General features: G+C 31.5%; 3 protein-coding genes across 3 annotated transcripts; 2 read left to right on the forward strand and 1 right to left on the reverse strand.

Annotated features, from left to right (window-relative positions):
* Positions 1–5: 5 nt before the first annotated feature.
* Bm3957 (Ser/Thr protein phosphatase family protein) lies at positions 6–2,902 on the reverse strand (the record flags this gene model as incomplete). Its single annotated transcript, XM_001897211.1, has 7 exons — positions 6–230; positions 783–939; positions 1,024–1,181; positions 1,311–1,520; positions 1,720–1,846; positions 2,325–2,487; positions 2,815–2,902. 7 exons carry the CDS (start codon positions 2,900–2,902, stop codon positions 6–8), a joined length of 1,128 nt encoding a protein of 375 aa, XP_001897246.1.
* Positions 2,903–6,333: 3,431 nt separating this feature from the next.
* On the forward strand, positions 6,334–11,707 carry Bm9593 (Uncharacterized protein; the record flags this gene model as incomplete). Its single annotated transcript, XM_043076518.1, has 11 exons — positions 6,334–6,586; positions 6,723–6,806; positions 6,897–7,109; positions 7,208–7,361; positions 7,442–7,611; positions 9,686–9,868; positions 9,950–9,997; positions 10,070–10,266; positions 10,346–10,478; positions 11,152–11,408; positions 11,543–11,707. The coding sequence occupies 11 exons, from the start codon at positions 6,334–6,336 to the stop codon at positions 11,705–11,707; spliced, it is 1,857 nt and encodes a 618-aa protein (XP_042932452.1).
* A 5,759-nt stretch (positions 11,708–17,466) lies between these two features.
* Positions 17,467–19,133, forward strand: Bm9594 (Zinc finger, C2H2 type family protein; the record flags this gene model as incomplete). Its single annotated transcript, XM_001897208.2, has 3 exons — positions 17,467–18,001; positions 18,129–18,347; positions 18,862–19,133. 3 exons carry the CDS (start codon positions 17,467–17,469, stop codon positions 19,131–19,133), a joined length of 1,026 nt encoding a protein of 341 aa, XP_001897243.2.
* Between the last annotated feature and the right edge of the window lie 6,962 nt (positions 19,134–26,095).

The raw sequence follows: 26,095 nt of genomic DNA on the forward strand, positions 1-26,095 counted from the left end.
GAAAATCACACTTTGTCGTCTTCTTCATTCATCACATCGTCAATATCCACTTCATCTTGTTTACTTGGTCGTACTTTCAGTCGATATTTACTTGGTGTTAATGTAACGAATGAACAGCGCAATTCTTCATCAACTGCTAACACAGCACCACTGTTGTTGAATTTGCCACAGTAATTTGGAGCGGAAAAGACAGTAATCATATGGCGACCAGCAAAAAATTCATAACCGTCCTAAGAAAAAAATTTTTTTTTTTAACAGTGAATAAAGAAAAAGAATTATCAAAAAAAAAAAGAAAGAAAATCGTGTTCTGATGGCTAGCAAAAAAATTATTTCATTATTGTTACAAAAAAACAAAACGATTAGTAAAGAAGGTTATAAGTTTTTTTGAAAAAAATATTTTTTTTTTAAACTTAATTCAAATTTTTAATTATATTGCAATTGTTGCTGATGTATTTAATGATCATTTGTAATGATTAGTAAATTAACAAAGTTGTTTAATATATTTTAATCTTTTTTAACAAAAAAAAAAAAAAAGTAAAAATGTTTTTATAATTAAAAAGATGACCAAAATTTATTTAATAAATTATTTTACTAAAAAATTATTACTACATAAAATTTTTTTATATAAAAGTGGGTTCCTACATTGCAGTAACAAATACTACGTGTTGCGACAACAACGCATTATGTTTGAGTATTTGCACAAATATTGAATTATCAATTGTATTTCTAAAACGTAACGTAATTATATTTCAATTTATAAATTAATTTATTGTAACACTTACTTGCACAACTTGATGAGCACGTACAATAAAGTCTAATTTACACTGTTGACATACTGCTAATACTGCGCTTTGATTGAAATGATGCGAAATGCCTCTTAATGATGGCCCAAAATTTGGATCATTTGGCCCGTTTGACATTTTAGCATCTGGATCAGACCTATAATACTATTAACGATAAAGTAATAATTATAATTATCAATAATCTTTTAAAAATTTTTAAATGAATCATTGTATAACATACCATAATAAGTCAACTTCTATGCTATCATCAATCGGATCCACTGGCCTTTTTAAATGTCGCAATGCATCAAGATTTGTCATTTTTGGTGACAAACCACCATGCATGCAAAGTATACGTTTACCAACGCGTGCTGCAAATGGTAACCAATTGAATAAATCCTGAAATTTTCCAATTTATTGGGTTAATAAATGACGGCAATAACAATTATTGATTTTTGTTGAATTTATAAATTTAAAGTATTATTAAAATAAAAAAGTTAATTTTATTTTTACAAAAATTTTTAATACCTGAAATTTGATCCATAATAAATCACCATTTTGGAATCGTTCTTCCAATTCATCCCGAAAACCGTAAGCTTGATTTATGAGTGAGCATTCATGATTGCCTCGTAACAGGAAAATTTTTGCCGGAAAAAGAATTTTCAAAAGCAGTAGCAAGCATATTACTTCTAAACTATTTGGGCCACGATCAATATAATCACCCATAAAAAGATATCTCTGTAATTACATTAGGAAATAAATTAAATGATATGCAAAATATATTGCTCAGTGTTCTTCTAAAATAAACATAAATAACTTTATGAATGCTATCTCTAACTGATCCAATTAACAGAAGTAAAATTGAAGCCTTCCATTCTACACATATCTCAATCAAAATTACTTTTCAGTTAAACGAAAACACTTTCTTTCTACTGACCTCATAAGGTGGACGGCCACATTGTTCAAAAATTCGTAAAAGATCCACAAATTGTCCATGGATATCACCACATATATTAACAGGTACCGCAATTTCCAACAGGGTACATTCTTTTTGCAATATTTCTCTGTAAAAAATGAAAAAGAAAATGAGTAAGGAAGGAAAAATAATTCAATTTTTTTTTGAAGTCATTTTTTCGTTTTTTAGGTTTAAGACGTAAAGTTTTCAAAATTGACGCTGTTTAATAGAAATACTAAAAAAAAAAAAATATCCACTTGCTATTTCCATCAATTTTATATGTTATCTACATTAGCTTTTTTCACTTAAAATATTTTCTATACCTAAAGTCTAAATTTTTAATTAATATACGAATTAAATTAAATAAAAAAAATTCGATTATTCGAAAATTAAATCAGCAATTATACATTTAGTTAGTTAAATAATTGAAAATTTATAAGTTTGATAGGCTCAATAAATAGTAGTTATAGCTACAACGTTTAATTAAAAATAAATCAATTTGATAAGCTTGAAAAAAGAAATAAGTTTTAAAATGTTTCTTTTTTCTCCTCCTGAAATATTTAAAGTCAAATGAAATATTAACAAACTTAGAACGTGCAATCATCCGTTCAATAACATTAATATCTTGGAGTACATCATTTACTACTTTACGATTTCTCGAATCTATCGTAATACAATTCAATAATTTAATCATCAAATTATTAGCTTCTTTGTCTGATAAAATTTGCGAACTAATTTCACGCGCTGATTCTATAACCTTTGTACAATAATAATGATGATTGAAATGATGAGATTGAAATAACACAAAAAGAAGTACTACTTTTTCCTCTTCTTCTCCTTCTTTCTCTCTCTCTCTCCGAATTTGTTAATTATTACGACTTGATAGTTGAATAGTCTATGAAATTTTAAGTGTTAAAGAAGGAGATGCCAAAATAATTCTTTATTAATTCTAAATATTTTCAACTTTTTTTGAAAGTACCACAAATTGTTTAAATTAAAGAAATTTTTACAAAAACAGTGATTATAAATTTTTTGTTTATTTTTCTAATCTTTTGTTTTTATTCTTTTTTTTAAAACCTATTGGTGATCCATTTGTAATTGAAGGAATTTTTGTTTTAGAGCCAATATTTTCAACTGATGAAGACGATTGCATCAGAAAAACCATCTACGATTACAATATTTGATTAAGATTTGTTTTCAAAAAATCTCGTTTTCAGCTGAATATTTTAAACAGTGAAATTTATTGTTTCATCTAAAAAGTACTAATTGAACAAATCATTCATTTCATTTCTTTTTATATATACATTTATCCTTTTCACTTTTTTTTGGTATGCTAATTTTTATTATTTTATTCATTTTTTTTTTATAATTTAAATACTGTATATAAAATAAAAATTTTTTATCCGTTTTATTCTTAAGTTTGCATATAATTGTCATTAATTTTCACAAAATTTAAATTTTCTCATATTTTCGCTCTTATCGATTGCGTAATTCAAAGACGATGCATTTCTGATACTGTAATAGGATGATGGGATGAGAAATTTGAGTGGTCAAATTTTGAAAAAGGCATAAATACTGCATTTTGAAAAGCAAGAAAATTTTAACAGTAAGTTTAAGTTTCATTTTAATAATTTAGTGACTTAACATTTATTGATTTTTAGTTTCGATTTAATAATTCTAAAAGTGCAAAAATCCCTCTTTATTTGAAATATTAAATTAACAATTAATTAGTGCGGGACAAAAAACATGTAGCATTTAATATTTGCATCTAACCTCTCATTACCATTTTTATTTCATATTTCATAGCCATTCCCTATTTTATATCATATCATCATTTCTTTTAGACATTTGCGCTTTTTAGTTAGTCAGCTTAGCGCAGATTTGACTTATTTTCTAGTGGTTGAAAAAATAAAAATAATTTCAGTGCTAAATAAAAAAACAATTCAGTGAAATCTGCTTAGAGTTAGTTATAGGTTATATATTCCATTTTCCAATCTCATACTTTGCTTCAGATCAAAATAAGCAATGCAGCAGCAAGTAAAGTGAGGGAATGTGTAAGTGATGGTCAAAGAGGAGGCGGGCAAAGGTGAAAAAACAATTTAAAGCTCTGCCCCCTTCCTGGCTAAATGTGCAGTCATTGAGCTGACCACTACATCAGTTAATCAACCTCATAGTCCACTCTCCTGGGCTTTTCTTCCTATGATTTTTGTGAATTTTCAGAATAAAAGTTAAACTTTAAAGTTTTTTTTGTGTCTTTGATCTCTCTACTACAGTATTCTATTCATTAGAGTGTAAAAGAAAAGAAAAACATTGTTGACGCCATGTGTCCTTGTGATGTTTACTTATTCGTTTCAATTAATGATTGATGTTCACACCTTTTCACTCATTTATTTCTACTTGATACTGTAGGATTTACTTAATTCAGTAACAATAAATAATTACTAGGTACATTTTCCTGTTTGCAAAAAATTTTCTTAAGCTATCCTTAACTGCATATTAGGAATGTGTCACACAGTTCCTCTCGATCTCTTCTCTTGTCGTTTACAAAAAAGACGACCATCGATATCAATGATGTCAATTGTAGTGGGAGGCTTTATGCCCAACTCGTCATTGACCACTGTCCACTATTAATCTTCATTGGAGCTGACCCCAAAGATTCCCTTGTTCTTCTGACCTCCCAACATCTCTTTTTTGCTTTGATGAACGTTTTTATTGCAATCAATTTCGTTTTTGCATTTCTGCATTTGTTTTTCTTCTTTTTTTCTTAGTTTTGCTTTTCCTCAAGTTTGATAAAATTGTCGAATGAAATATTTTACTTCTTGAACAAGTAGACGGACAGTGAGACAGCAAGAGAAAAAGCGCTCAAGTGATGATGAAAGACATGCAGAGAGATGGAGGTGGGGTCGGAAAAAAAAAAAAACAGCGCAATGTGTTGCTCTCTGCTGTTGCTGCAGTAATAAATGTTCTATGTTGTTGAGATGACCACTCTATCAGCTGATTGACCCGCGAGCCGTCGTCCATTTTTGTGGACGCTTCCTAGTCGCTCTTTCTGCATTTTCTGTTACTATTGCATTGTTCGTTGGGATTACATTTGTTTCATTTATTCAAGAGCAGAACGAATGGAAAGAAAGAAAATCTCAAAAAAGGGCGGAGGTAGAGAAGATGGTCATTTTCGAAAACTAAAAACTTTATGGAATCCATTTTCATGCACTGTACAGATTTGAATTCTGTTGCTTTATGACCTTATAATTATGAAAAAATTGTTTACGAAGTTTCCGTAGATTCGATTTGATAGTGGAAGCGTCTTTTTTCAGTTTTGATTTTGAAAACCCGCCTAACAAACAGATCAGTTACTTAGAATCAAATGATAACAAAGATAGCCCTCCACTAAATAGCAAAGCTGTTGCTTTTGAACTTGTAAAGGCTAGCATGAAGTTAGTAAAAATGAAATGTTTTTAACTTTTTCCCTCTGACAGTCAGGTGGGAGTCCTTAGCCAAGTACAGCGAACTATTTAAGAAATTTCAAAGCTTTTTGATTCCATTGGTATTTCCCAAATGATATTTTCCCTATCCAGAAGGATTGTTTTTGGTATTATTAAGAGAAGGTGCTGAAAATATTAGAGAAAGGGGCAGAAGGCAGAAGGAAGGTCGCTGTTACAATCTCTGTCCACTCTCTTCTATTTCCTTTTTGATTACAAAAAAGCGACTATCGCTGTCAGGGATGTCAACGAGCAGTCGCTGACCACCCTCACTACTACACCCATAGCAGCAAGCTGACCCCCGGCGACGCCTCCTTCTGACCTCAACCTCTGGCCTTCCATTATTACTCGTTTTTTTGCTTTATAGCATCAAATCTTATAAAACTTTCTCTTTAAATCTCTCCTTAATTGCATGGTGTAAATTTAGCTTTCTCTAAAATCAAAATTTTGGTTAAAAAATGTCAAATTCGACGACATTTTAAAATTACATCCAAGTGTAGAAATCATTCAAACAACTTCTTTGCTTAGTTGCGATCATTCTCTTAAATTCTGATAAGTTATCACCAAAAGTAATTAAAGCAATTTTATATCTAAATGACTTAAACCGCAAAAAACGAGATTTTAAATTGCTCTTTCATAAATCAACTATCACTACTCTTATCAATGATAGACTGATTATTTGAGCTTTTCTCATAAATAACTAAACTGTGGTTGATAGTGACAATAGCAAATTGCGTTAAATTCATTCAGAAATAAATTTTTCTGAATGTCAAAGTGTAATTTCATTGTTAGAAATTATTCATTTTATCCATTTTTCAATTTCAAATTGACTAATTAATTAATTAATCGTTTGTTTATTAAATTAAATTTTAAGTTTCTGAATAATCCCTTAATAATAATAATAATAGAAATAACAATTTATACGATAATGAAACAGATAATGAGATTTTGGACGGGGTTTTCTCGAGAAAGGAATAAGATAAATCGATTATTGTTTTTATACTACTCCAGTAATATGCGGAACAAATTTGAAATGCTCATATCGAATACGTATCAATAAGTCTACCCTAAGAATAGGGCAATGTTTGCAAGTACGTTATTGCAGAATATAGTGGTTATGCTGCAGCAACAGGAGAACGTAATCAGTGAATTGAACTTGTCGATGCAAGTTGAATCATCAATTGCAGCTGCAGAATTGCAAGGATTAAACGAAATGAGAAATATAACGAACAGAAATGAAAGTGCAATAGAAGCTGCTGTAAAAAAAGTGTGGTCGAAGATGAAAAAAGTCGAAGATACACAATTTCCAAACAGACATAATGATTTTCAATCGCCATCGGAATGTTGTGGAAACAATAAGAAGACGACAGGTAATTACGATGATAAAAATAATTAATTGATCGGATATACTCAGTTTAACAAGAAAATTCGATGAAGTAATGGAAGAAATTCTGCAATGTCGTCAAATAACAATTAAATTTAAATGATTCACAAAAAAACTTTCAGCGAATGAAGAATTTGGTGTTCAGGAAACTAGAAACGGATCAGGCCGAAACAAACGGAAGCCAAATTTCGTTAGGCATATCATTCGTAAGCAATCAATGCTTTTTTAGAAACGTTTTTTTTTTTTTCATATTTTTAGAAAAAAAGCATATTCTTTACAAAAGCGAGTACTTTTAGAAGACAACACTGAGGAGCAAAGTGGAAGTAAAACGGAAAATGTGCCACAACTCTTTTCTGATGATACCGAGGAGGGGCCTGCTGATTTGAACAATAGGAATTGCCAAGATCAAGTATTGGACAAACAGTTTAATATGGTGATATCAGCTGAAAAATCCCATAAAAAACGGTTGGATAAGCGAAATGGTGAAAAAATCGACAATTCAGGAAATGGTAACGATTTGACAATCTGTACGGTAATTGAAAAGTGTATTTTTAGATATTTCCATCTTTCCCATCTTTACTCCCATCAAAATATCATATTACTTCAGCTTCATCAAATGCTAAACGAAAGCGCTCTGAATCGAAATTATTAAATCTTAATCAACAATATAGTAACAGAACATTCTCGTCATTTACACTAGCAGAGCAAGAAGAACTTCGACGTAAGGCTTTACGTATTCACGACGGAGCCACATTTCAGAGGTTTTGTTTATTGTAGTTTGTTGTAGTAAACATGTAATTCTATTTCTTACAACAGTGCCAGAAAACTTTCTTATTTTCAGTTTTGACGAATTTCACGAATGTTTCGATGCCTACAAGATCGTATGGAGTTACCCGTATAGGGTAGCCAGTTCCGAGATTCTTCGAGATGGCGAAGGGCAAGTGATCAGTCGCTTTAAATATAAATATATAGTGTTCCACTGCGTTCATTATGGGGCTCCACGTAAAAGGGGTAACATTTTATTTTTTTCTTCATTATCTGCGAATGATCAAAAGTAATTTTTATGCAGTTTACAGTTTTGGAAATGAATTCAGTCTTTGCTTAATTCCGTTTACTGCAGATTTGATATCTGACACTGAAACGACTAATAGGCTCAAAAAACTCTAGCTAATGGACTGACATTAACTAATCTAAGGCATTTTTCTACCTACATATTGTTTTAACAAAAAACGAAACCATATAATGTAATATTATTATGAAAGCATTAATTTTTGCACTTACTCATCAATGCATATACCATCAATGGTCGGCCAAGTGTTATGAAAATTTTCAGTGAGGGCATGGAAATAAATCTTCGTGCTGTTCTGATTTTATTCGCTAAATAGCAAAAAAAAGTGTCAACTTTTTGAGGGCATCGTCATTCAAATGATTTTATTCTGCTTGTCCTTGTGTTTTCTCAATCCAAATTTTATGTGGCTCATATTTGGCTTCGTTTTGCACTTTTATTTCAATATATCAAAATCCTTTCAGAATAGTAACGCCCACTGTCCACAAAACCAAATTTTTTGATACCAAAAGATCGAGAGAACTTGAGAGATGTTTTATTGCACTTCACGCGTGTTAGCTTTTATTTAGATTTGATGAAGTCCTTAATCTTCAAATGTCATTTATTTATTCAATTAAGAAGTAGAGAGTGGGAGAGAATTGGATGATATAAATCCAACAAAAGCTGTTGCGGTTGATGGATGATTTGTTTACGTGTTAGCCATTAATCCCTCCACCAGCCAGCTTGCCAATTCCGCCTGTCTCTTTTCCGCTCCAGCTGCTGAGTCAATGGTCATAGTGCTATGCTATAACCACTGTGTTGAATGGCTTTGAGAAAGGATCATTATCACGTTTATGCTAATTAATGTCAGCTTTGGGAATGCGAAACAATCACTTCTAGACAGCAGGATGGATGCTAAATAAATTCCATTTGGAAGAGTTATTACCGATGATGTTACTTACTGTGTTAAATTTTAATATAAATTATAGTTGAAAAACAGGAGTCAGTTTTTTTTTTTATTTAGTATCAAACACTTTAGAATATGAAACAATGAATAATTTAATGTTTTATTGGGAGTTCGTTCCAATTTTAAACCGCTGTGAGGTGAAAACCAAAATTTACGACGAAAGTTTTTAGGGATTTTTACATTTTTTACAGATTTAGGCAAAGGAAACAGTAAATAATGAAGTCGATAATTATTGCTTCCTTCTTTTTTTTACATTGCGGTTGTCCATTTTGACCATTTTAAAGCATTAAATCATGGGCATTACAAGCAGCGCTCTCCCAAATAATAGAAATTATGTTCGCCAGCTGCTGTCTTAATATTATGAAGACTGGCGATATTGGGATGGTAATTTCAGGGGATCCAACCAGTCAGTCTTTTGAAGTACAAAATAATGAATAAATGACAATCAGATCGATAACACACATCTTTTATTGAAAAAAAAAAAAAATAAATCTAACATAACAAATGCTGGAAGTAAGCCACTAATGTCAATCAGGTCCAAGCCAAGCTGTCACCCACTGTCACAGCATTTTCAGAGAAATCAGCGGTTGGCAGTCATAAAATTAAACATCTTATTTGGTATACAATTAATTAGTTTCATAAATAGAATCATATCCTTCTCCATCACTCACAAAATTCAAACGTGTCGATGCATACTTAGGCATATCAAAATGAACTATTTATATGAACTGCGAAAGACAGACTTATTTTTAATAGTGGCATCAAATCAGTAAAAAACTATTTATTCACAAGAAAATGTTAAATGCCTTTAAATTAAATATCACAGAAAGAAAAATGACTTCATCAAGAGAGACCAAAAAACTCAGTGTCTGCTATTATTTCAGGGTGACTTCCACAAGCTTTTGTCAATGAATTAATTAAACTACGATGCAAATTTCTCTCTTTCACATTTGCCATTTTAAATCAGAAGCCTCATGCTACACTCACCACAAATATTCTGCTATAGCTATTGGGCACTTTTAAAACTTGTCTTAATGAACCAAGCATAAAATTTCACTGTTTCATTCCTTCAGGAAGAGGTGAACGTATAAATCAGAATTACCTTTCATTGGGTTGCACCGCCAGATTTCGTTTAAATGCTGACACGACCAACGGTTGTCTTCGAATTTCATCTTTCCACGAGGAGCACATTAATCACGAATGCACTGAGGACGGTTACTTGCGTATTATAAACAAGAAGAGACGAAATCTAACTGGTCAGTTAATAGATTCCCAACTGCGTCTATCCTTTACTTTATTTTCAATATAGAAATGATTATTAGTTATAGAAATTTCAGGTGGTATTGCATCGAAGAAAATGAAGGAAAAAAAAGTGAGAGAAACAGGTAACTTCTATTACTTTTCTCTGTTATATGTCAACAAACGATACGGTAATAGGAGGAACAAAGCTATTTTAGGAGAAACAAAGTCGAAAAGCAAATCACCACAACTAACTGAGCGTGCAAATGTTTCCGATGTTGCGGAAGATAATTCTGCATCCGTTATTTCACCCGCAGAAAATCCCAGTTCCACCATTTTATTAGAAAGAAACTATGGCGCCATTATTTCATCCCAAGAAAACTCTGCTTTTGTTCCGGTTACTCGTTCCGCAGAAGTAAGCAATAACAACAAGTTTATATCAAAAAAAGTTTATGAAGGATAGAAGAACATAAAAGTAAAATTGACATTTTCAGATAACAGAACACGTTGATGGAATACAACAAATGTCATTGCAGAATTTGCTTCCAACAGATTCCGTCCGGAAGCAAATATTCACAAATCGGTTAATAGATCGACTGCAGCGTATAGAGTATTTGATTATGAACGGTTCGTCTTCCAAACCATTAGCATACATCTCTTGTGATATATTTTAGTTGAGTTTACTGGTTTGGAAGATTTGGTAGTATTGAATTTTGGTAAGAGTCAATTGATTCGCTTTTGGAGAGTTTTCCTGGTATCGGAAGGATTCGTTGAATGTAGATGTTGATAGTATGAAATATTACAAGAATATATTAATTCGTTCATTAACAAAGACAACAGTATAATAAATTTTATAAAAAATCGAAGTATGAATAATAGAAATTCTCATAAGCTGAACTTCATGATGTGTTTGCATATACATAATATTAAGATGTGTGAGTGGTCTTTGTTACTTCAAAGCTCGTCACAGTGATAATATTTATTTTAAACAAAAAGGAAAGAGATAATTTAAAGTATGAACACCGGATTGAAAACAAAGGATTTAAGGAATAAACATTTGCACATAATTCCACATATACACATATGTATATAATATTTTAGAGTTTCGCGACAATACTTGAGCTAATTGAAGTCATGTCATTAGCCTGTGCTGGCAGGCAATCTTCAAGCAGTGCAAAAAGATTTATGATTAGAGTAGCATATTTTTTTGAGTACCCCATGTTCTGTTAAAGAATCTGATCTACTAATTTTCATTAAGTAATAAATTCTTTGAACTATTTTTAATAAGAATCCGATTTAGCTTACATCATCAAATGTGGAGGATGTCTACCGCAGGAAGTATACTTACCGTTCATCTGTGGAGTATATGGCGCTGATTTTTATCTCTCGGAATGGTCGAATGTGCAACTAAGAGACGTTATGATAGTGCTTCTGCAGCCACCAGAAATACTGCTTCAAAGCAATTTACCCACCGATATTTCAATTGATGAAGTGAAACAGGTTCGACCACCTGGTATTCATCGTGCGATCACAGCTATTAGAGAGGAAAAACTAAAGGTATGGGTAAAAATTAATATTTAACCCAATTTGTGACAGTACGAATCTATCGTCGTGTTCTGAGCATTGGTAACATGTTTCCCACCTTCTTCATCTTTCATATATTCACACATTTATTTAGCAATCCTTTGCAGAGATGCGACAGTATTTTTGCTCGATTTGTCCAGCATATTTTCAATGCCATCTCTCGACCTGAATTCGTTGTGGCTGTTCGTGAATTCAAAAAATTTGCTGATGACGTAAGAAATATGAATGTTGACAGTATCAAGTCACATGACATCAATATGTTACGATGCTGAGGTAGAACGAATACCGTATCACTGATACTGCTTATACAGATGAGCCAGTTCCTACCCTTTATATCCTTATACCTCTCTTATACCTTTGTGTGAGCTGAAAATTTATTTTTTTTGTTAGGGAACATGAAAATTATGTATATTTTTTTCGAAAAGATTTCTGTTACCAATCGCATTTATTTGTATAGAAATTTTGAATGGATCTTTCTCACTTTGAAAGGGATTTTTGTTATTTTGATGTTTTCTCACAGAATTAAATTTTTTCACAGGATAACACATGAAAACTATTGTAATAACTAAATAATATAGATAAGTTTGCGGCAGTTTCTATGACAGTTTGAGAATAGGTGTGCATGTAATGAATAGAGTATCACGCAGGAATGACTAAACAAGTACTGAAGTGTTAATTATTTTACATTATCAGTTGTACCTCATTACAATATTTATTTGGATGCAATAGGAATAGCATTTGAATGTATGTCTAAAATATGTCTAGCCTGATTTTGGGAATAATTCTTTTATAATTTTTTCAAGAAATTATATTTACCTAATAAGTTGCAGCAAATTTTTTATTAAATTTTTAACACGAATCAATTGCTTTTTGCTTGAAGATAACTCGAAATGCTTAAAATATCTTGGCCCGTTAACAGACCAATGCTAAGGCTTTAAAAAATTGAAAATGTGCTTTACTATTTAATGGATCTTTCCAAAAGATGATTTGAATTGTTGGAAATGTCGAAACCGAAATTCTTTCATTGCCAACCCAATTCTATTAGAAATGTTAAATTCTACTGGAATTCTCATCTACTAAGATTGAATGAGGTTTGTTCACTTAAGGCAACATTTCCTTAATTCTCGTGTAATTGCTAAATTTCTGACTTTATATCACAAAATAGTAGTTTTGCGCATTCAATATTGCCAAATCATTTGTAAGTCTTTGCAAGTTATGAACAGATTTTCTTTTTTTATGTGGATCCTACCACTAATAATTTGATTGATTGTAAAATAATCATGTGGATAATTTTTTTGTTTTTTAATAATCATAATGTAACGAAAATTGCGATCTTAAATCTTGATTTGAAATTTTTGAATCAGTCAATTTTTTGAAAGTCATGCAAAATTTTGAGGCTTGCCTATAAATTGTTTAGATGTGAAAAGAAACGAAATAGATCATCACCCCCTGTGGAGTTTCTTCGGGTAAAAAGGAATGAATGTGTACTGTATTCTTGCTTTAATCTGTATTCTTGTGTTTAATATTTTTATGTTGCTCATTGTTCGCTACTATCTTAGTGCAGTTGTAGAAATATTCTGAGGTGACTGTTTTTCGAACTGCTATCAAATCAATGATCGAAATCTAAAAATTGCATACACCTGCACTAAATATGTTTAATACCAGAAAAAAATTGTTTACAGATATACGAAAGTACCTCCTTCACATGACTATTCAAAGAAAATCGATACTCATTGCTGCTTTTTTCTCTTGTAAATAATGTTATATCTCCTCCTGATAAAGCAATTCAAAACTTTTGGTAGCTAAAGTGTATAAAATTTAAATTAAAAAATAATTTTATGAGTGTTTATAAAACTGCAACTTCAGGAACCAATTTGAACTGAATTAATCAGATATAAAATATTTGTCATAAAACCCTAAACACAAATCTGGCTTTTTCAATCTTTTCCAATAAGTTTCCAGTTGATCGCTGGAGGCTTTTTTTTTTTTCTTTCTATATTAAAGAAATTCTTCATGCATTTTAAATTTAATTCTGAAATGTCTGTCCTGAATTGAAGTATTGAGATCAATAGGTATAAAAAAACACCTGTTAGATCTTAACTACTGCGACAATAATTGATATCTTTCCAACAATTATAAGCATTGAGTAAAGAGAAATGATCAATACCTAGTATCCTTTTCAAAGTACATTTCTCTTACGTGAAATGAAGAAGTATGGGCATCTTCTCTTCCCATATGACCAAGTCTTTAGCACTTTATTTATCTTTCGTTCGTTATACAGCAGTATATGCTCTTAGGCATGAAGTTGCACAGCTGTCGTCTTTTGTGTGGCCATAAATTTAGGTTATAATCCTTCAAACACAATACACGTTTACATTTTTGACATCATTAGAATTATAAATTATCGATGTTGTTACTCTCCTACGAATAAGATGAAGAAAATGGATGACTTGATGAGGAATTTAATGGAATAAGAGAGCAACCGAACTGTAGCTTACTGGTAAGGAAAAAATTGATAAAACTGATTGAGACAAAGGATTTAAATAATGAGCACTGACTTGCAATAAGAGCATGATTATTGAGTAAGGAATCTTTATATGGTCTTTATTCTTTATATAGTCAGAGATGGGTTTTAATTTTGTAGCTTCTCAAGGAATGACTACTAGCTTAGAAAACTTTACAATATTTCGGCACTGGAAGCAAATTTAATTTGGAACAAAGGAGTAGTTTTTAACATATTAAACAATGCACATGCTCGTCGTTAACAGTTGAAAATTTCTCGACAAGCAGATAAGCTTAGTTACAATGGGATGATGAGTGTTGGAATAATGACTGCTTACATGACTTATAATCTGAATAAGTTTTACATTTTTAATATTCAATTAAGAGTGATTTTAGTATTATGGATTAATACAATTTAATTTGATATATTTTGTAAATTATTTGGAGTCTCTCGAGATTATTTCGAGTTTTGCGACACTCCCAACTGAAGAAGCTGGATGTCTTAAGGTTGGTTGAGTACTTTTGTTCAAATGTGTTGGTTTATAGCATTTCTAGTACGTCGAACGATAGGCCCTTGCTCATCGACACTTTGAATTGATTTGTCGAATATTATTGGTTGAGAATCCGAATTTTTCTCGTCGTTGATTTCCAGTAGCTACAGCACATTCATCGGTCTGAGAATTTTTCCTTGTGGTAATTCTGTTGAGACACTTCTTACTTCTTCATCCCTTTCTCTTTTAATTTCCTTCATTCTGGCTAGTTTCCACATGCCACGAAGAATTTCTGATAGATCATCTCTTGGAGAAGAATGTGCTTTTTATGTCTTTTCTTAAAGACTATTCAAATATTGTCTTTCCGTATTCCCCAGAAGGTTTCGAGAGTATTCGACACATACTGAATGACTTTTTCTTAAAAGTTTCAATTTATGAGGGATAAACTTTTCCAATTCATCCTCCTTATTACTAGGCATAGTTAGAGATGCATTCGGCATTTAGAAAATCAGTTGGGCAATATGACACAATGGTCAAAATTTACGTTAGAGGTCGAGTATTCAAAATACTTTCTACTTCCACTATTAGCGTAATCAATTCTCGTTCTCATAATAACTTCCTGCTAATTTTTTCTATTTTTTTTTTTCTTTTTTTGTTACTCTTATTGCCTTTTTTTGTTAAAGCAATGAGTCGCTATATACTGTGCATTGTCGCTGAAGATTAATTCTAGATAGCCTCATCTTGCTGTAAATCTTCTCTGCCATTTCTAGGTGTACAGCTCTTGTTGTAAAAATATGTGAACAGTGCTATCCATCTTGTTGTTAATTCTTGATCACTTCTAATAGTGAGAGGACCTAAATAATGTAGTTCTACTCGTGTGGTCCGAAATGCTGGAAGATCGGCCATGGTAGTATAATGGTTTAGTTGTCAGCATCTGCACTTTATGCACTTATTCAAGATTCGTTTAAATCTCGTTCTACCTTTCGTCGATCCTAGATTTGAGAGCGTATGTGCAATTCCACCATGATACAATTGCTCATGTCATCGCTGAATAAGCAGTTCAATTATGGAAATATGATTTGAGAGATATATTGGATGTAAGTTACTCTCTTTGATGCTTCGTTGAATATAATTTTAATTTCCTTATATTTGGAAAGAGCTTCATTGGTTCTTTTGGTTAGTATTATAATATTGTCGACATGGAGATTTTTCCTTATCTCGAGCACAATTTTGCTTTTATAAGTTTCCAAATGATAATTTGAGAGTAGTCAAATTTGCTTATAAAAAATCAAATTTGTTTATGACGTCAAAATATTGTAAAGGTTTTCTAAGCTATAGTCATTTGAGAAGATATTTCTTTGAGAAGCTACAATATTAAAACCCATCTCTTACCATTTAAAGAGTAAAGATTATATAAGAGCTTCTTACTCAACAATCGTGCCCTTGTTACAAATCAGTGTCCACTATACAAAGATTGAAATTCTTTATCTTCATCAGTTCGTCTATACCAATTCACAATAACTCTTCAGCACGCAAAAGTCCAATTCGACTCTAAGCCATAAGCTACATTCACACTAAACTCCAAATTTCACAACACGGATCCCATAGACTATTTTTGCCATTAATAGCCAACATTTAGGTATAAATAATAAGAAAGAGAGGGAAAAAAGGATAACGAATGCTTCCGATCTTTCGATTGTTGTACGATGTTTAATAATAATTTTAAGTAAATGAAAATATGTTTATTACATAAATTATTGGCTTACAGCCATAATTAAAAAGCCAGTAAAATTTAAATTTGTAAAATCCAAAAATATCAATGTATAAGTTAGGGAACACCGATATGTACATGACATCAAAATCCCCACCAAAAGCTCTCTCATTCAATAATACTGCCTATGAGTGATTTCACGATAAGTAGAACAAAGGAATTTTCTAGATTTGAGTGATCGTCAATGATCATTCCTTTACTTTTGTGTTTTTCATTAATACATAATTATCACTAATAAGTTCTATGCATTGCTTAATAGCATTATGATAATAAAAACTGAAATGACTTCTCGCCAAACTTTTCTGAGCAAAATATAGTGGCGATGAAATTAATCGGATGCATACAATTGAAACAAAAAAATTACTCAAAGATATAACAATAATTCCAGTTGAAATTTAAAAATCTTATTATTGTCTTCTTTGCTCTAAATTTAACTATTATTCACGTATTATAATTTTATTGCTATAAGGAGGATTAAGAAAGCCTTACAAAATGAAACTGCACTTTTAGGGCAAATTATAAGTAAACAAGGAGTAACGATGCGATTGAAAATTCCTGAAACTTTTCCTAAGTCTCTGCTAATGACATTGTATTTTGTCTCTGCGGGACGTTTCAGCATTGATACTTTAATGAAAGAAAATTATGGATTTAAATGTAATCGCTGAAGTCAAAGGTTGATAAACTTCAAAGTTACAAATGAATTGAATTAAAAATTTTAATTTTCAGCATTTACTATAGAGGATCTGAATAAAATAAAAATGTAGAGTGTGCAGCATAAAGCATAAAGGGTTTCTGATCAGTTTCGTTTCCCTTTCAGATTAAATAATTTTTGCTCAATGGAAATGATCCCAACTCTAAAAAAATATCTTTGGCTAAAAAAAGCAAAGCTTATTAAACCTTCAGTCAGAATCGACTCCAAACTGGTGCTATCAAGCACATTGAAATCATTAGAGAACTCATTGCTAAAGTCGTCTCATGCAGTGGTCGAGTTTAGTAGAGAGATAGTTAAATTCTAAGGTGAAGTACTGAATTTTTGAAATGACAGAAATATTCAAATGGAAGCTTTTATTTCACATTCATCAGCTGTCAATTTAATAATAGGGAAATTAGAATGAAACGGAAAAAGTATGAGTAATGATGCAAATGAGACAGATTAAAAACTGTTTGAACCTTGGTCGTTTAATTCCAGCCAATTTCAAATAAAAACTTTCATTCGAGTATTTTTGTCATTTGGAAAATTCATTATTTCACCTCGCTCTTCATTTCAATGATACAAATCATTTGGTTCAGCTTTTTGCTTTGCATCGTTTTGGCTAAGAATGGAAGTATCTCTCCGCTAAATCTCGACATCGATGACATCACATGGGATGACTGTAGCAATGGGTACTTCTCAACTAGTTCCAATATCCTTGATAATAGCAATTTGGAATCGATTCTGGGTTCAGGCATGGATATTCATAACAACGAACTAGAAATTTCTGCTGAGAATTTGCAAAATAGCATTTCATTTCATTCTTCGCACTTCGATTTTACTGATTTGTGGAAAAATGAACACAGAAGCAATGAGGATTCGAAAATCGAAACCGTTCCAATCACAACAGGAAATTACCAGTTGCAAGAATTATCGAGAACAGATGGCGAGAATATGCATGCTAGTATTTCGTCCGATCCTCTGCACTTCTTAGATTTCACTCATTTCCACAAAATTGAAGATGCAAGCACTGAACAACTCGAAAGAAAAACTGATCTCGTTAATGCAAAAAACTTGGAGTTATTTGTTCTACAAAATCCCACCATTACAGGTAACACTAAACTATTGTTTGCAGTATATGCTTGCAATTTAATCTCAATTTTCCAAATTACATCAATTAATTACCAAATGATATGTGAATGCAAAAAAAAAACAAATGTTATAAGACGGTTTTTCAGATGAGAAAAATTACGTGTGTCCCCATGTCGGGTGTACTATGAAAACTAAGAACTACAACGAATACATAGCTCACAGGAAAACGCACCCCAAACCTTTTATTTATGAATGCAAAGTGCCCGGTTGTGGGTTAATATTTAATTATCGTTCATCGTTGTTCAGTCATCGGCAGACACACGAACTTAAGCCTGAATGTGAAAACTGTGGCAGAATTTTCAGCTGTAAGAATAGTCTGAGTAATCACAGAAAGCACTGCACGAAAACCACACGTTAGTTTCCCAAATTTAACAAGATTTAAATATGTTTATCTACTGGATGAAATGCACGTGAAAATGTGCTGAGAAACATCCGCTGTATAGGAATACAAAATTCAGTAAGTACTAGGACATTTATTTAATCACGACAAAGAGATACATCTTTCTTGTTTATGTTTAACATAAAAACTATAAATAGTATCTGTTCTTCTAAGAATCCGATAAATTTACAAACTATTTTCTTAAGAGGTTTTTTGCTTTTACGTGAAATTGTGGATATGAATAGTAAAGAATAAGAACTTGACCTGATCTTGTCGTAGCAGAAAATCTACTGTTACATTTTTTTGTTTAAATGCAGGAAAAACAAGTAAAGAACTGTGCCTAAGCTATATTATCACAAAATTTTTGTAATCAGGTTTCAAACTACGTAAGTTAATTAACAACTAGAATTATAAAGGCATATTGTAAGAGAATTTTTCAGATAAGAAAAATTACGAGTGTCCCCATGTCGGATGTACTATGAAAACGGAGAATTATAGTGAATACATAGCTCACAGAAGAACGCATCCCAAACCTTTTACTTATGAATGCAGAGCGCCCGGTTGTGGAAGAACATTCAGTAATCCATCAACATTAGTCAATCACCAGGAAATACACGGGCCTAGATCTCATTGCGGAAACTGTGGCAAAATTTTCATCCATAAGAAAAATATGAACTATCATAGACAGTGCTGCACTAAAGTTCCACATTAGTTTCACAAATTTGGTGCACAACTGAGAAAGATCCGTTGCATAGCAAACAATACAAATTCAATAGGTAATGCAATATTTAACTAAACTCAATAAAAAGATAGATCCTTCTCGTTTATATTTAACATAAAAGAAAAATAAGCAGTACCTGCTGTTCTAAGAATCCGATAAATTTAAAAATGATTTTTAAAAGAAGTTTTTTGCTTTTACGTGAAATTGTGGATGTAAACAGTAAAGAATCCTGATCTTATCACGCGGAAAATCCATAATTTTTTCGGTTTAAATACGTTAAAAAATAAATACATATTTCTGAAACATTTCGAGTGACCGCCAATGATCAGTGCTTTACTTTTGTGATTGTTTCGAGTGATCACCGATGGTCACTCCTTTACCTTTCTAATTAAAGTAATAATCGCATCATCTTTTTGATAATTTCATTACTTTTGTATAATTCTAATAACACACTGCATTTGCAGACAATGTGAATATAACAAATCATTTGTAAAACTATGACCTTTAGATGATCTGTACTCTTTATATGATGCATAGCAATCCGTAAATCCTGAAAATTCAAAATTCCAATTCGATTCATTTGCAACGTTGAAACTTATCAATCTTTGACTTCACCGATTCAATTCATTTGCAACTTTGAATCTTATCAGTCTTTAACTTGCATGAAAAATTAAACTCATACAGCCATCAATTGTTACTTGTTGTGCAATTCCTGATAATTAATATATTTTTCATTAATTTATCATTTTTTCATAAACTCATGTGTATGGCTAGTACATATGAAAGAACTATCACATAGTGTAATTAATTTTTCATAACCAATAAAAATTTAAGTTTTTTCTAATGCTTCTTCAGCTGCATAACCGCTTTGACATACATCACTCAAAGCAATGAATCTTCAATCTTCATTGGTGTTCACCAAGTTACGAATTGCTCCCATCAAAGATATGGTTATTCTAAGATTAGAATTGCTTGCTATACTTATTGGAGTACGCTACTTAATTTGTTATTAAACAAATGGAAACAGAACGTTATCTTGTGGTTTGCCTCTATATGTGCATTATTACATTGGAGACAAAATTGTTCTCGTCTACTACCGAAATTCATTCAAATCTTGTCGAAGAAATAGCAGTAGCCAAATTCTCATATTGATATATTTTAGACGAAAATAATAACCCTGTCATTGAAAACTTAAAAAATTGTTAATTTTGGGAGAGATTTAACTCAGTAGGATGCAGATGTTAATGTGGTAACACAGGAATATAATATTCCTTTATCAATAAAAGCAATAAATTTGATAGAGACGTAGGTACAAGTAGTGGAAATCCCCTTTTGTGGTCGAATTACTCTCTAATTGAATTTTCCTGGCTCTTGGTAAAAACATACACTTCAACTGAATATGAGTGATCTTCTTAACTAGCAAGCAGCATGCATAATAAACAAAGTACATGAATTACTAGAAGTTGGCCTGCCGAAAGAGTAATTAGTCTAACAAAGAGCTGTTAGGAGGTCAACTATGTAAAAGTTGACCTCGTAGATTCAAACATAATTTACAATTATGTTTGAATGACACAGGAATGAGGTTAACTAAGTGAGTCGACCTTATTGTTGATACCATGCAAACTCCGTGTAATATTGTGTAAAGCCTAAATATAAGATTGGGAATAAGGAGTTTAAAGTATAAAGATTATTTCGAGAAAAGTTCATAGAACGTATTTCTTACTCATATTCCCTACTCTCAAATAATATTTTAGAGTTTCGCGATATTAAAAAAACTGGACAAACCTGCCGAAATATCCAGAAGAGGACTTTCTCCTCTTCAACTTGCAAAATTTGAACCATGGTAGAAAGGACTGAGATAGTTAACCGAAAATGAAAGTGGCCACTCTGGGAATTTAATGAAGATCATGGTGAATATGTTCTCCGATACAATCTCAGTTAAATTTCTTCCAATATAATCACAGTTGCGTATTATTTTGCAGCAAAGGTTAATTTTGCATAAGTTTTCAGTTAATAGTGGATTTGAACGGAAGCTTTGTTAAGTTTGAGGAAAAAAAAAAACAAATTTTTTTGAAATTGTGAGAGCGAAAAAATGGATAAATTACGGTAAGCGTTTTAAGAGGGAAATAAGTTCTCTACATTGATAATGGTCAATAATTAGAATTAAAATTAGAATACTTTTATATTTCTCCAACAGGCATTCAAATAAGACAGTTTTTAATCTATGAATTTCTATCTCACAGATTTAATGCAAAATTATTTCGATTATTTTAACGTATTACTAAACTGCGAAAAAAACTACGCAAATTCATCAGTTCATACGAAATGCTTCACAAAAACTGTTCGTAGAAAAGCACCGCTTGCAGGAAACACTTTAATTGGTTATACTAATTTCTATCACATTCCATATATGATAATAGTATTACAGCAAAAATTTCAACTTATATTTCAAACTCAGTCGCATCCAAAATTTATGATTTCTCATATTGTTTTAGGTGGATCTCACACCACAGTAGTTGTCGTAAAAAAAACGGAAGAAAATTGTTAATTGACAAAAACCCTTTGTTAGCAAAAACCCTTCGTTAGCAAAAATCCTTTGTTAGCAATCTTTGTTTCACATCATTTAAATGTCCTCGGCCGGATATGTGGTTAGTTCAGTTCTGTATATAAACCAACCGTCCTCCATTACAGTTATGCATTCGACATTTTGGGGTGATTTTTGATATTATTTTAGTGTTTTATAATTATATTATATCTTTCGTTACGCGTTGTTATAATGTTGATTTGTCGGTTTAATTACCCAACTTTGAGGCAAAATAAAATATCTGGCAGTCAATACATTCGAGGACAGTAGTACTAGTAAAAGAAAATCTTCTGCATAAGATTCCTCGATCAATTAGTCGATGTCAACTTTTGTCATACTTTTTCTAATTTGATTCTGAAAACATCATATGTCATCATACAATAAGATTTCCGAATTTCATAGCTACTATTTAATTATACTTTATTCCAACCTCAAATTTAATTATAAATAATTCATTATTATAATGAAAATAAAAACTGAGTTGGAAAGTATTCCAAAAATTGTTATTTTGATTAACCAATCAACCGAAGGAGCAAAGAGTTCCACAGGAAACTGAGGTACATGTAAATGGAATTCTACATTGCAATGTTGGTAGTCACGTACGTACATTGAACTGTTCCATTAGTGCTTTTTCCGCATCATTTTAAAGATCCATTACACTGAGCACGTGACTATATAATCGTTCTTAACAAATGGGAATTGAGGCTATGGTAAGGTCACGTCTTCAGATGGAAGACCATCGTCTCGTTCAGATCTTGCTGTACGGTGGACTCGTCACAACAATAGATAGACGTGTCCTGAAAAAGAGGTACAAGTGCTGCTGCTTGAACAATCAACCTGAAAGATGTCAACTAATGTCAGTAATTCACTCTTGTCTTTAATCGAGCAATTTTTTTAATCATAGTGCAGCCACCATCGTTGAAAACGCATTAAGTGAACTGTCTCATGAAGAAAAGACAGCTTATTAAGGATTGAATCTCATTATCATGTGACCTTCTCTTTTTGCTGTAAGTTTATTGCTTGGTAAGAACGAAATATAATGTGCTTACCTATAAGATAAGATGGACAATAGTATAATCAATTAAATGTTTCCTGCAACTTTTTCCTATAAATGATGTTCGTTGAAGTGAATATTTTGTATGAATTGTGAATTTGAGTATTTTTTTTGTATGAATTGTGAATTTGAGTATTTCGTAGTTTCGTAAGAATTGTTTGAATACTTAGTGAAGCATAGTAACCACTGCCACATTTCAATAAGATGAATTACTCTATGCTTGCTTAGTGAAGGATGAAAGGAGATTGTAGGAAACTGATCAGTAGGAAAAGAAATTATGGGAATGACACCGGGAAGCCCTAAAATGTCAGAAACATCAGTGATTAAAAATTTTGCATAGTGAGCCGATTGAGAGCTCGTGCTATTTTTAACAACTCTGGAGAAATATTAAACAGTTAAATTAGTTCGAAAATACTTGAAATTCCGCTAAAATAATAAATTTGTGCTTAATTTACTATATTTTAATCAGAAATGTACGATTAAATTCTGTTCCGTGCTATAGCTCCGGAGTTAGCGCTAATGTTGCAAGCTTTCCGGAACAAGTCGACTTGGTATCACCATAGATAAAAGGTTGGTATCGGCATATACAGATGCATACATGGCGTTTCGGAAAAAAGATGATTGTCATCATCAGTAGATTTAAAATTAAAAAAAAAAAAAAACTTTTGAAATGATATTATACGACCACTTCAAAAATTTATTTTTTAAACGTGTTTTTTTTTAATCGGTCAAGTAAAGGTGCGCAATTAAATTGCCAAAATTTCATTTCGGTATGAGTTTAAAATGTTATAAAAAGTCATACGACAGTGACTAAATTTAACTGTAACCATATTAAAAAATAAATATAACATTCATTTTTTTTTTTTTAAAAAAAACAATAGGTGTGAATTTTCAGTACGTGAGGATCTAGAGCAAATAATTCAGGACGACCAATCTGCTTTTCAAAAAAATATAAAGTAGGATAGTATGTTTTTCGCAAATATATTGTATTAGAGTTCTCAATTGGTACTTGATGAGGGTGAGCAATCGCGACAAGTGAAATACGACTGGACCGACACAGGACTGGGTAAGAAGGTTAAAAGACTCTTCGTTTCAGATAAGAGCGAAGTAGCTAATGAATGAAAGGATACAAATTTAAAACTATCTCATCGAATATTTGTTAGAGAAATATAAAACTGGTTTAGTTTTAAATGAAAAACCATTTATCCAACATTCATCTTCCAATTACAACAAGTATATGTGTATGTATGGTGCCTAATCTTAACAAAGAATATATGAAATGCTTAATTTGTTATATATTGCTTTCAGTTTATTATCACTATTTTCCAATCTGACAGATTCAATGGTTAAAAGATTGTAAACTGTTTAGCTTTCTTATAAACCAATTCTATTTACAATCTTCCAATCCGTCGTCAGTCATTCTTACAAGCAATTAACATAACTCTTAATATATAGGTAAACATCATTCAAGAATAATAGATCTTTATTCAAATCATTGTAATCGTGCGCTTTTTGTTAGTCAATATGCATTTTATAAGATTAAATTCACTATCCTAGCAAGCTTCATATCAGTACCCACTCTACATCCTATCAATCTCTATTTAACGACAACCTAAATCTCATACAAGGCTTCACGTAATCATGACGGAGCTGCACTTCAATGTTTTTGTTTACTTTTGTTGTAGCAAACGCATTTCATGAATGTTTCGAGTATTTCTTTTGACTTTTTTCTTATTTTCAGCTTTGATGAATTTCATGAATGTTTCGAGGTTTACATGATTGTTAGGAATTACTCGTATAGAATAGCTAGTTTTCAGCTTCTCCGAGATTGTGAAGTCAGTCGCTTTAAATATGAATATGCAGTGTTCCATTGCATTTATTATGAGATCCCACGTAAAAGAGTTTGATTAATATTATTAATATGAGAGCAATAATCCTTGCATTTAAACACTAAAGCCATATAACTCTGCACAATTGATAGTTACACAATTGTCAAATAGCCGATTAATTTGTTTAAAAAAATTGGAATTTGAAAAAACAATAACTGTGAATTTTCAGTAACGTTTGTGTTAACGTCGTCGTTATTCCCAATGACTAAGTCGTATACGTCAAAGTTCTGAGAAAATTTGCATAAACTTTTGTTTTCTTAAGAATTCTCGAAAGCTCATCTTTAACGTCTCATTCAATACGATCACGATAGCAAATGATTTCACAAAAATTGCCACAAGTAATCAGAGATGTTGCTAATAATATGAATTTATAGACAATTCAAAAGAGTAGTAAAAAAGTCAAGAAAAATGTAAGAGAAAAAAAAAAGTACTGATCAAAGAAAAAAAGAAATTCCATTTTTCTTTGTTGTGGGACGTTTTAAGTCCGACGATCCACTAAGGCGCTATTTTTCAGCCTAACAGACTGATAATTTGGTTTTGCAAAAAAAAAAAATTTAATATTTTGCTAATCTAAACGCTGAGGCTTGCAAATTCTTTTGCAGAAATGAAAAATGAAAACATGATGAATTGGTTACAAATTTTAAAATTTTTTAAAAGAAAATTTCTGTGATGATGGTTCTTGCTAAATTTGCAGCGACGCTTAGATTGTATTACGTATAACTCCGATCATAAATACGTCTCACTTTCAGCTAAAAAGTACTTTAATTGGGCATTGCGTCAGCTTGAAATGGTCTGCTTTCTCAGTTATTTGAATGATTTCAAAATGGAAATTGAAATCAATCGCACTGATGCAAAAACCATTTAATGTCGAAAATAGTGACAATAACAAATTTCAGTTTCATTCAACAACAAACGTCACACAATTTTATAGCATTACAAGACTTCAAAGGCGAAAATTTCATTGCCATTGTTAGTATTAATTCCCCAAATATATCTAATCAGAAGTGGTCGACCACTGCTGCAACAAAAGTATTATTAAGCAATGCAAACAAGACAGTGTTCACAGTTTACTTACATGGAATCATACTGAAGCAAAAAGCATTTTATGTTGACAATAACAAATTTCAATTTTACTCAGCAATAAACATCTCAGAAACTTACTTCCATGGTAACACTGTTTCATTGATGTATCCGATCCGTAAAAGTCCGTTTAGCACAGTTCTTTCATTATCTGTGGTAGTATTCTACGATGAACTTGCAATAGAAATAATGTCCCGTCGCACAACATTAATGTTTTCATCAAATCCACCCACGTTTTCTTGATTGGGAATTTCATCGTTTTTGCCCAATTCGTTGTCAGATGTATAAAAAATTTTCAATAAATTTCTGATTCCTTGAATTTTTTTCATTTAAAACCAAAATATTT

The sequence above is a fragment of the Brugia malayi genome (assembly GCF_000002995.4).
Source record: "Brugia malayi strain FR3 genome assembly, contig: Bm_v4_Chr1_scaffold_001, whole genome shotgun sequence".
Lineage (NCBI taxonomy): Eukaryota > Metazoa > Nematoda > Chromadorea > Rhabditida > Onchocercidae > Brugia > Brugia malayi.